This window comes from Podarcis gaigeae, assembly GCF_964106915.1.
Source record: "Podarcis gaigeae genome assembly, chromosome: 4".
Lineage (NCBI taxonomy): Eukaryota > Metazoa > Chordata > Lepidosauria > Squamata > Lacertidae > Podarcis > Podarcis gaigeae.
The window spans coordinates 52179825-52192547 of NC_139677.1; the positions used below are offsets into that span (position 1 = coordinate 52179825).

At 40.6% G+C, this 12723-nt stretch overlaps 1 protein-coding gene across 1 annotated transcript in view; it reads right to left on the reverse strand.

Annotated features, from left to right (window-relative positions):
* UMODL1 (uromodulin like 1) overlaps positions 1–12723 on the reverse strand; it is an 81049-nt gene that overhangs the window by 23510 nt on the left and 44816 nt on the right. The window contains exons 5-7 of the mRNA XM_083734746.1: positions 12554–12669; positions 5349–5541; positions 3254–3376 (exon numbers count right to left, since the gene is read on the reverse strand). Coding sequence (XP_083590872.1) covers positions 3254–3376; positions 5349–5541; positions 12554–12669 — 432 coding nt within the window. The remainder of the gene's footprint in view (positions 1–3253; positions 3377–5348; positions 5542–12553; positions 12670–12723) is intronic.

Sequence of the window (12723 nt, forward strand, 5' to 3'; positions counted from 1 at the left end):
TGAGGGAGGGGGCCAATCCATTTGCCCCTGGGCACTGAGCAACTTCTTTTGTTATATTAACAATGGTCCATTGGGCCATTAACTCACATACAAAAAAAACTTGCCTGACTTCCATTAGATTTGAACCACTGATGGATCTAGGACCCCAGGGATTAGAAGAGACTCAGGAATCCTACAGACTACTGTCCCAAAGTCACAACAGCATTATCTAGTTTATGAATTGGTTCTATTTATGTAATTATTTATTAATGGTATCATTTTACGTAAACTTCCTGGCAAATTTCTACTGAACGGTGGTATGTACAATAAATGAATTCTTTGCTTTGCTGGAACTAAGGTGAATTCAGACAGCTAGTTTTCTACCCTAGGGTGACTTCTATTTACCTCACAGTGGAGATCTACACATATCCCAATGTCACAATTTTTTTTCTCATGTGGTCAGTTTGTTCACTGATACTTTGTACATGCCTCAGAAGCAAGACCTTAAGGTCAGCCCTGATGAGACTGTGCAGGGGTTGGACTGACAAGCCCTGTAACTTATAGGTCCCTGGTGTCACCATTCAGAGTACAGACTCATGGACTTGTTATGGAAATAAAGGGGGGGTATGTATTAGAAATCAATTTCACTTCTCCCCCCCCCAAACCCCGAGACAATGAGCCCAGCCACCTTTTATTCACAGTCGCATAAACACTACACTACAGCATAGCCATAAACTTGCATGTTCAACTGCTGAAATATACACCCAATATATAGCGATGGAGATTTATGTTAGTGCTTTATGAATGAACACTGTGTTTTATGAATGGACTCTGTATTTTGTGAATTACCTAAGAACCACCAATAGGGAGCTCTAGAATCTGACAGCTAACCAATTGGGTACTACCAAACAGCGACCCCTATTGCTGAAAGCAGGTAACCGGCAGAGAATGCTTCAGCTCAGCCTTTGCACTGTTGACTGAACACCCCCTGCTGTGCAGATAATGGAGAAAGCTCGTAAATTGTATCCCTTCTGGCATCCGGGCCAACTCTATTACACTGGTGTAAACCCTGGTGCACCAGAAGCACAGAATAGCAGCAAATAAAATCCACTCAATGTCAGCAACTGATAAGATTTGTCAACCAGTTCTTCCAAAGTCTTCCTAAATTATAAAGCTCCAAAATACAGGCCAAAAGAGAGCAGGTCTGGGAAGAGCGAGGCATACAATGGGCACCACCGGTGAAAAGGCCCTGCTCCGTGTAACTCCTGCCCTGTCATTTGATAGAGTGCCCACTTGCCCCCCTTCTTGACATGGAATGCTCTCTATTGAAGTCTCCAGGTCCAGTACAAAGACCATAAGAAGGGAGAGCAGAGACCTTGAAGTTCCCAACAGCTGTTAAGCAAGCAAGCAAGGACACAGGTCACCTTTGTCACAGTCACGACGCCTATGTCCAGGCCAGGCCTGCACCCAATCTTGTTTTTGTACAATCTTGTTTATCCTCAGTAACCAAAATTATATTATCAACATATACAAGCAGAAAAGTTGTTTTCCTTCATTTGCAAGAAATTGTACAAAACAAAGAGGCACTAATAAAGAAAAGTTCCAGGGTGGCAACAGAAAGCAAACTAAAAATGCTTTTGCAGTTCATCAAAACTATCCGGCAATATCAAGTTATAGGAAAACTGGTGCTATTAACAGTAATCCTTCTAGTTGGTTAATTGGTTCGGCAACTTCCATGCACATGACGTGTGATGCTAATTATTTTCCCCAAGAGTTAAATGGTAACTAATAGGAGGCAGCTACAGGAGAGCTATGAGATTCATGTGAGGGTCAGATGCCTTGTCAATCCCAGCAGGTATATAAGAGTACGACCCAGCCTGCCCTGCCCAGGAGTTTGCTAAAACAGTCATAGCAGATACAGCTGTTGTTAGTAACTCAGAGAAGGTTTGGGAACCTTCAAGCCTCCAAGAGGTCCAAAGTTTAACCTCAGAGGATGCTGAGCCATGGTTAAAAGCCATGAAGTCTGAACTTGATTCCTTAGAGAGGAACAAGACATGGGAACTAGTCCAGGCCTGTCCAGGCCACAAAAGGTTTACAAAGTTCAGTTATTGCAAAAGTTTTCCAGTGTTAATTTTATGCAGTTTTTAAAATCACCATGGTATTTAACAATACAGTGGTCCTTCGGGTTAAGTACCTAATTCGTTCCGGAGGCCCGTTCTTAACCTGAAACTGTTCTTAACCTGAGGTACCACTTTAGCTAATGGGGCCTCCTGCTGCCGCCGCGCTGCCAGAGCATGATTTCTGATCTCATCCTGAAGCAAAGATCTTCACCCGAGGTAATATTTCTGGGTTAGCGGAGTCTGTAACCTGAAGCGTATTTAACCTGAGGTACCACTGTAATATGTCCTTTAGAGGAGAAATTGTGAATTTCATCCTTAGCTTCACTCAATTTTGTTTATAACACTCTTCCCTTTTCTTCTAGTTGTGAGGGTGGGAGATGGGGAGGGGCCTCACAAGTGGAGTAGCCTAGGGCCCTGTTCACAGCCTATTTCTGTATACAGTGGTACCTCGGGTTAAATACGCTTCAGGTTACACACTCCGCTAACCCAGAAATAGTGCTTCAGGTTAAGAACTTTGCTTCAGAATAAGAACAGAAATCGGGCTCTGGCGGCGCGGCAGCAGCAGGAGGCCCCATTAGCTAAAGTGGTGCTTCAGGTTAAGAACAGTTTCAGGTTAAGAACAGACCTCCAGAACGAATTAAGTACTTAACCCGAGGTACCACTGTACTTACATTCTGCTGTTAAGTATGGGACTTTAAACTCTGTTCAGCCCACATGCGTGGGCACCTGGTGGGATAAATTGCAGTCAATATAACCTCGCCTACCTATTAAAACACATTCTACAGTTTGCACATTCAGCTGTATTGAGCAGTCATGTGATGAGAAAACAAGTAATGCACATGCACATTAAATTAGTTTTCTTCACAGTGAAAAAGGAATTAAACGAGTCTGTGAAAAAAGAAATCCGTAATGGAATGGATGGCTGATTTCTTCATACAAGCCACCAGATGTCACTGTAGATATCAGAACTCAGGCAGACGTCAGGAGAGAAATAAAATATCCTTTTATGTTCATTTAGGACTTATTTTTTTGTGTGTGGTGCTCCACTCCATACTGCCTCTGAGAAAAAATGAGCCAAAAGGTGGCCATGTACTATTTCCCTTAGACAAAGTGGATGCAAAAGGTAATAGTTTTAAAAAGAAAATGTAACTTACAGCATTTTGAATCCTCTGGTCTGCTGAGTTCTGGTGATGCAGATGTTGAATTTGTAGCTGAAACAGAAGAATTTCTTATTTTAAATAGAACACTGAGTGAATCTGGACCAGAGTCTGTGGCATCTAAATTAATAATAAAGCAGACAGAATTACAAAGCAATTCCCAGAACTCCCCTCTTCAGAAGTGCTCGCTTTAACGATTCATTGAACAAATGGAACGTGCGACAAAAATTGTGGTGTTTTTCTTTTCACCCGTGCCTTCTCCTGTGTGTTGTTGGTAGTTTTGGCTATGTAAGTGTGAGCAAGGGAAGGCTGAAATCGGTATCTGCATGCATCAGGAGTAGCCAATGTGGTGTTGTTGAAGTAAGGCACCCATCATCCCTGATCACTGTCTCTTCTGGCAATAATGTGTGCTTTTGCATTTGTCCATTTACACCTGCCTTTGTTTAACATTTAGCTATTTTCAGTTTAACATTTAGCCTATAGATGGGAAGTTATAATGCTGTTCCTTTTACTTCAAAGAATGTTCAGATGCAGTGGGCAGCTATGTAACATATGTATTTAGCTTGACTTGGTTTAATCTTGTCTTTATGCACCCTTCCATAAGCTCATGTACTCAGGACAGTCCCTGATTAAATGCCCCAATCTTTGAAAGTAAGGCTGATGAATACGAAGAGCAGGACCTTTTCAGTGGTAGCCCTGCCTTGTTATATTTGTTTCTTAAAGCTGATGCAGACTTTAGATTTTTTTAATAAAAAAAAAATCCACCACCACTATATTGTGAGAGGTGGAAGCACAAAGAAGACTGTAGCAGCAGTTTTTGTGTTTAGAAAACACAGTATCTTGCATTTTTAATAATAATGGAATCAGCCCCTGCATTCTTCTATATGCCTTCATTTCAGATGCTGTACAGCTTATACCCACGAGGCCTAAAAGGCTGCTTTCCCCACCCCCTTATGTGCGATATTTTGGGTTGGGTTGGTGAAGTCATAGCTACAACCTCATGTGCTTGCCACACAATTTGATTTCAAAGTGCCTGGGCAAAGGAAGAAGGGTTTAGAGAGGCAAACTGATCGGTGGTGCCTGCAAACCCCTGTTCCTTTGTCTACATAGCTTAAATTCAAACCATTGTAAGCAAAGGAAAATATGTCACCTGGATTCCTAATTTCAGTTGATTGATAGCTGGGAAAGTATGGGCAGTTATATCAGGGTTAGCCAGCCTCAATACCATCTTCTGTGGTTCTGAGGGAGGCTCTTCTTTCACAACAAAAATTTTTTAAAGCATTTCCCCACCCCGCCTCAGGCTTTTGGTGCAATAAAATGGTCTGCTTGTTTAATGTTCTTTTTATTCTATGCCACTCATTTTAATTTTATAGTCTATGTGGCTTTTAATTGGTTTTAAATGGATTTTATTGTAAAACTTCTCAAGGACTTGCTATAGCCAGAAGGGAAAAATACAAACTGAAAACAAAGCACATTTTATTTGACCAAAATTTCCTACCACTTTATACTTCGGTAGATTGCTTAAAATGTGTATCCATTTGTATTCATTCTCAGAAGTATGCTTATGAGAACTCCTGGGTTAATACAAATTTCTTGTCTGCAGCAGACATTGAATTCTGCTTAAGAACATTTATTTCCTTTTGCTGAAATTAAATGTAAAAGAGAGGCTTTGCAAACTTCTTGGTTTTGACACACACACAAAAACAACAACAACCCCACAGATAAAATAACATGCTAGGCCAAATCCCAAAATAGCTATATAAATCTGAGCTAACTTTGAGACTACTTAGCAGTTGCTATAAATCCTTGAGCAGAATCTCGAGAGTATTTTGTGCAGCTGGAAGCCAAAACAAAAAGGGCTTCTGGAAAGTCTCACAGTGTGAAAGAGAGGTTTGTCAATGTCACCCACACATTGCAAATTATACATGGGATCCACACAATTTCCTCTTCGGCCTAAGGATCCCAGTTTCTCATGTTTACAAAGTACCTTACAGAGGGTCCTATTTCTCATTTGTAAATTAAGTTTGTAAAGCTTTACGTAACTCTTTCCTCAAAACTATGCAAATGGCAGATATATTTTAAATGTTACAACCTTGGACAACTATGTCGATAACTTCATACACTCGCATGACAATGTCCTTCAACAAAGAAGAAACGTTTGCCAATGGAACAAGCTCTTGCAGTCCAATCAGAACCTGGGAAACCAATGTCTCTGTATAGGGTTCTGCCTGTGTTGTACGAATATGATACACTGATACATCCAGGGGCCATAGTGCGCCAGTAATCTGTAAAAGGAAGAAACTCTTTTTATATATTACATAACTGTGTGAAACTTAAGTCATGCAATTAATCCTTTCGTGTTAAACACACATGGAGGAAATAGTACAATCAAAATTAGTCAAGAAATAAAGGCCACAAGCTTGACCCCCAAATCATCCTTGCATGGGCATCACAGTGTGTGCCTAGAGCCACTTTGCTCAATTAACATGGCCAGTGGGACCATGGCTGTCAAGTGCTCTGGCAGCAAGGGGTGAGCTAGCTGGCATGGTCCTGCAACTTTCTTATTCACGCTTTAAACATGTAAGGGGTTAATTTGAACCTGCTACTGAAACTCTGGGATCTTAGAAGCCAGATTTATAACGTAACACATAATAGTTCTGCCTTTCATAGAATCATAGAGTTGGAAGAGACCACAAGGGCCATCGAGTCCAACCCCCTGCCAAGCAGGAAACACCTTTGGCACACCAAGTTTTTGCTAATTACATTCTACACACCAAGCGTTCTCTGCTTAGTTGGTTGTGAAAATACTCACAAGCAATCCCTGCTTTTGATCAAGATTCACGCAGAGTAAAAGTCTGGCTCTGTGCATTGAGAGCAAAAGGTCGGAGAGAGAGAGAAAAAATGGGTATTTTCAAGCTTACCAGTATATATTTAAGGGGAAGACTTATGTGCCTCTTCATTTTTTTTTTTTTTTTATAAAATTTTTATTAGGGGTTTTTACAAAATAAAGTACAAAGACAGTAAACAACCTTACTTTTATCTCAACAGAGTTTCATAACTTCTTTGGACTTCCTCACATCTCCCGCTGCCATTTTCATCATCGTAGATTTTTTCCATGCAATTTATCATCTAATTTGCAAATTTTATAACCACTTATTTAAATATAGTCCTCTGCAAATTAATTTCTCTTAATCTCACTTTACATCCCATTCCGATCCGATTTTGTGGTGGCCAATTATTTATGATCAAACATCCTACTTAACTTTCCACCAAATCACAATATTTTTGTAAATAAATCTTAAATTTCCTCCAATCTTCTTCAACCCTCTCTTCTCCCAGGTCTCGAATTCTGCCAGTCATCTCAGCCAGTTGCATATAGTCCATCAGCTGCATCTGCCATTCTTCCAGAGTGGGTAGATCTTGAGTTTTCCACTTCTTGGCGATAAGTATCCTTGCTGCTGCTGTTGCGTACAAAAAGAATGTTCGATCCTTCTTTGGCACCATCTGGCCGACAATGCCCAGGAGGAAGGCCTCTGGTTTCTTAAGGAAGGTATACTTAAATACCTTTTTCAGCTCATTATATATCATTTCCCAGAAGACCTTCACCCTGGGACAAGTCCACCAGAGGTGAAAGAATGTTCCTTCATTTTCCTTACATTTCCAACATTTATTGTCTGGCACATGGCATATTTTGGCAAGTTTAACTGGGGTCAGGTACCACCTATATATCATTTTCATTACATTTTCCTTCAGAGCATTACATGCCGTGAAGTTCATCCCCGTGGTCCACAACCTTTCCCAATCCTCAAACATAATATTATGCCCAATATCCTGTGCCCACTTTATCATGGCCGACTTAACCATTTCATCTTGTGTATTCCATTTCAACAGCAAGTTATACATTCTTGAGAGTACTTTAGTCTTAGGTTCTAACAATTCTGTTTCCAACTTCGATTTCTCCACCTGGAATCCTAACTTTTTATCCTTTTTAAAAATTTCTTGAATCTGAGCGTAATGTAACCAGTCTCGCACTTTGTCTTTCATTTTTTCCAAACTCTGCAATTTCCAATTATTGCCCTCTTTCTCTATTATTTCCCAATATTTCGGCCATTTGGCCTCCATATTGGGTCTTTTTCGGGCCTTAGCCTCCAGAGGTGATAGCCATCTTGGAGTTTTATTTTCCAATAGGTCTTTGTATTTTGTCCAGACATTAAACACTGCTTTCCTGACAATATGGTTCTTAAAGGCCTTATTGATCTTAACTTTGTCATACCATAAGTATGCATGCCAACCAAATGCATTGTTAAAACCTTCTAAATCTAACACATCAGTGTCCTCTAGAAGTAGCCAGTCTTTTAGCCAGCAGAAAGCTGCGGCTTCATAGTACAACCTTAAGTCTGGCAGGGCAAAGCCCCCTCTTTCTTTCGCATCAGTTAATATCTTAAACTTAATTCTGGGCTTTTTGCCCTGCCAGACAAATTTAGAAATATCTCTCTGCCACTTCCTGAAGCACTCCGTCTTATCCACAATTTGCAATGTTTGAAACAAAAACAACATTTTAGGCAATACATTCATCTTAATAGCAGCAATTCGGCCTAGCAAAGAAAGCTTCAATTTTGACCAACTGTCCAAGTCTCTCTTAATTTCAGACCAACATTTTTCATAATTGTCCTTAAATAGACTCAGATTTTTTGCTGTTATGTTTACCCCTAGGTACTTCACTTTTTTAACCACAGTTAGTTCTGTTTCTCTCTGAAACCGTTCTGACTCTGCATCTGTCAAGTTTTTTCCCAACACCTTAGTTTTCTGTTTATTTAGTTTAAAGCCCGCTACCCGACCAAAGTCCTGAATCAATTGTAACACTCTTTTTGTGCTAGATTCTGGCTCTTGCAATGTCAAAACAAGGTCATCTGCAAAAGCTTTAAGTTTATATTGTTTCGCTCCGATCTGAATCCCTTGCACCAACCGGTCCCCTCTAATCAAGTTCAAGAGCACCTCCAGGACAGAAATAAACAGCAAGGGGGAAATCGGGCAGCCTTGTCGTGTCCCTTTTTCAATCTTAAACTCTTCTGTAACCACATTGTTGACTATCAGTTTTGCCTTTTGTTCTGAGTAAATCGCGTCAATCCCATTTTCAAAACCCCGCCCCACTCCCATTTCTTTTAAATTCCCCTTCATAAATTTCCAAGAGATGTTATCGAAGGCCTTCTCCGCGTCTATAAAAATTAAAACTGCTTTAGTGTTAATATTTGTTTGCAAAAGTTCCAAAATGTCAATAATGTTCCTTGTATTAGCAAACAAATGTCTTCCTGGGAGAAAGCCTGCCTGGTCTTTATGAATTGTCTCATTTAAAACTCTTTTGAGTCTTCCTGCCAAAACGTCAGCAAATATTTTGTAATCCACATTTAAAAGGGAAATGGGACGGTAGTTCTTAAGTTGTGTCTTTTCAGTTTCTGATTTTGGTATCAATGTGATGAAAGCTTCCTTCCACGATTCAGGCGCCTTCTTTCCCTCCATAATTTCATTGCTGACCTCCATCAGTGGTTGAATCAAATAGTCACTTAATATCTTATAGTACTTGGAGGTCAAGCCATCTGGCCCTGGAGACTTGCCCAGCTTCATATTCTGAATGGCATGTTCTATCTCTAATCGTGTTATTTTACTATTCAGGAGTGATCTATTTTCTTGTGATAGTTTTTTAAGTCCATTTTTCTCCAAAAATTTTGCAATCTCTTCCTCATTTTGTGGCCCTTGAGTGTATAATTTCTTAAAATATTTCTGGAAACATTTTCTAATTTCCACCGGGTTCTGAATATATCTTCCTTCTATTTCCAAATTTGTTACTATGTTCAGCTTTTGTCTCTTCTTCAACTGCCAAGCCAGCAGTTTCCCACATTTATTAGCCGATTCAAATGTTTTTTGTTTCATTGATTTAATCTTCCATTCTATTTCCTGATTTATCAGTTTGGAATATTGTGCCTGATGAAGTTTAATTTCTCTCAAGATCGGCTGTGACTTCGGGTTTACTCTTAGTTTCTTCTCTAACTCTTTGATTTTCCCCAAAATCTTGTCCTTTTTCTCATTTTGTAGTCTTTTCTTTATGGCGTTCTGTTGTATCAAGAACCCTCTCATCACAGCTTTGCTTGCGTCCCAGATTGTTCTTTTTTCCACAGCAGTGTTCAAATTTATCTCAAAATAGTCCTTTATTGTTTTTTTGGCCTTCTTGATAATCTCCTGATCTCTAAACAAGTTGTCATTCATCTTCCATCTAAAGGAGCCGGTTGGTAATAATGTCATGTCCATTTTCAACGCGTTATGATCGGAGCAGGTCTTTGGGCAGATTTCCACTTTCTTCACCTTAGGAGCCAGACCTCTAGAAATCCATATTTGGTCAATTCTTGTCCAAGTCAGTTGGGCTTCAGAGAAAAATGTTCCTTCTTTCCCCAAGGGGTTCTTTGTCCTCCATATATCAATCCAGTCCATGTTGTCTGTCATTTCAAAAAAGGTCTTTGGTAGTCTGCCATCTTTAGTAACCTTTTGGCTTTGTGACCTATCCATGTTCGTTGAAACGATCCCATTCATATCTCCCATCATGATGATGTTATCATAGTCCAGATAATCCAGCATAATCTCATGCAACTTCTTGTAGAATTCTGATTTCCCTTCATTTGGAGCGTAAATTCCTAATATCAAAATTTTCTCTCCTTGGTGCTGTATTTCAATTGCCAAAATTCTTCCATGTTCATCTTTAAATAGAAATTTTGGTGAGAGGCTCTCCTTTGCATATATCACCACTCCTCTCTTCTTAACTAAGTCCGAAGATATAAATTCTTGGCCTAACCTTTTATTTACCAATATTTTTCTGTGGAGCCTAGTCACATGTGTTTCTTGTAAACAAGTAATGTCGAGTTGCTCCTTTTTTAATATGTGAAAGATTTTCTTCCTTTTTTCCGGGCTGTTGCAGCCATTTATATTCCAACTTAAAAGTTGCAGAGACATCCTGGATAGATCTGTTTAGTTTCCTTGGGATGGTATTTTGTTCTGTAAGTCTTCAGGGTTCTGAGGTACAGGCACCTGTGGTGGTTCAGGCCCTGAGGGTAGTTCAAGTCCTTTATGAAGGTCCTCTCCGTAGGCAGTCAAAAACTTATCCCTATCTTCCAAAGTTCTAATTTTAATCTTCTTCCCTCTAAAGGTAAAAGATAGTCCTTGGGGAAAGTCCCACCTAAAGATGATTGAGTTGCTTCTCAGCAGTTTTACTAAATCCAAATATTCAGATCTAAGATCCAACAGCTGTTTAGGAATGTCCTTAAAAATCTCAATTCTTTTGTCCGAAATGTTCAAAGAGCTTCCGTAGTGCAGGCCCAAAATCTTGTCCCTTTCCTCCTTTGATCTCAACGTAATCAAACAGTCTCTGGGCCTTTCTCTCTTTGTAAGTCTTCCAAGTCTGAAGGCTGACACAATTTTAAAATCTTCCTCCTCTAGACCCCAGAACTTGGAGAATTCTTTGGTCAGAAACTCAGCTAGATTACCTTCTTCCACTTCTGGTATCGATCTTATCCTTAAATTAATCTCCCTGTTCCGAAGTTCCAACATGGAGAGATAAGTCTGGTGTTCCCCAACCTGCTTACTGAGCGGCCTTACTTCTTTTTCCAACTCTCCCACTCTTTGGCTGGTCTCTTCGGCCAGTTTCTGATTTTCACCTGCAGCCTCCTTCAGTTGTCCGATTGCTTGTGCATTCTGTGCAACTTGCCCAGATAATTTGTTTAAAGTTTCTGTATTAAGGTCAATTTTCGCAGTTTGTTGGTCAACTTTCCTCTCCAAAGACTCCAATTTCTCAAGAATTCTCTCTAGTACAGAACCAGATCCTCCAGAGGCCATCTCTTCTAGTTGTAAATCCTCAGTTTGTTCCTCCCCTGCCTGTGACAGGGAGGTAACTTTTTCCTCCGAGGGCAAAGTGGGCACAGATGATCTGCGTGCTTGTGAGGCTGCAGTTACGGTTGTCAGAGTTGTTTGTCTGGTTCTTAATCCCTTTCTTTTTGCGCCACTCATTCCAAAGTTATCTAGCAGTCAAGGTCAAGCTGAGTTATTCCCATGGGAAAGCTACGGCCCAGATAGTAGCAGTCAAACAAAGGGCCGGGAAATAGAAAGTAAAACAATGTTTTTGTTGTAAATCCTCAATCCTCTAGGGGGAGCATAAAATGTCCTAGGAAGAAGAGTCCATTCCACATACGAAATCTGAACCAATACTTAGGGATCTTCACAAAAGTAGTTTTAGCAGAGTTGGTTTTAGGTTTGCCACAATATTTCAAGTTGTGCTTACTGGAGTTCCAAAATGCAAGAACGTAACCATTCTGAACTCCCTCAGACTGTCTCAAAGTTTAAATAGAATGTATCCAAATTTGCAGTCTGACAGTTCTACTGCTCAGGCAGTTCTGACACCTGGGCTTCTTAAACAGAATTGTAATCCACAAAGAAAGGAGTGTATAAGTCCTAATAAAAGTCCAAAAATCAATTGCTTACAGTCTTTAAAGGGAAAAGTAATTTCTGCGGGTGCTCAATCTGAGCTGTCAAAAGTTCTCTCTATGCCTCCACTCCTCCTGCTCTTTGCTTTAAAAGTCAATGGCTGCGGAGGACGGACTTCCTTTTCCTCGTCTCTCCGCTTTCAGCTTATTTTCAATATTTTTAGTCCCGAAATTTAGTAGAGTCCTCAATTACTCACGGGTTGTTACGTTTTAGAGTCTTGTGTTGAAGGAAGAAAGGTCGGCGCTCACCGGCAACGGCAACGCGGCTTCGCTCCGCTGAATGCGCATAGACCCACAGCGCCGCTACCCCCTCTGCGATCCGGAGCCCCTTACGGGGTTCCCTCAACGTTTCGGGGGTAGCTCCTGGCGCCCGCCGGGTCCCGAGACCGCAGGCTTCCGCTGCCTGCGGTTTTCCAGAATGGGTCTCCGCTTCGCCGTAGCGGACGACCCTTTTCCAGCGTAGCTTCCCTCTCCCGGTTAGGAAAGGGCAGCCATTACCGTTCGCGCCGCCTCCGGAAGGTGCCTCTTCAGGTGTATCTTGAGTAGAATGAAAAGGAATGAAAAGAAGATTGCATGCATGTACTTATAGGAGCCTATGCCTTTTAATGTGAGGAGTGCATGTGTGTTAAGGAGGAAGTACAGATGTCTTTTCAGATGATTTGTGCCTTCTCCAGTAGGTGGTAGTCATGGAACCTATTTAGGTTCTGTTGCACCATTACAGCAGAATCAACAGAACTGTATGTATTAGAATGAAGACTACTGTATTTATTCATACCATAGAGTGCAGAAGCCGTGAATGATTCAGAAGTTTTGGATCCACTCTTTTTAACTCATCAAAATCCATTTTCACCAGGACTGACACATCATACCAGTATCTTGGCACTGTTTGCTCTGGAATTGAAGAGAGGAAACCATTTATATGGAGGGTTAACATTATATTAATGG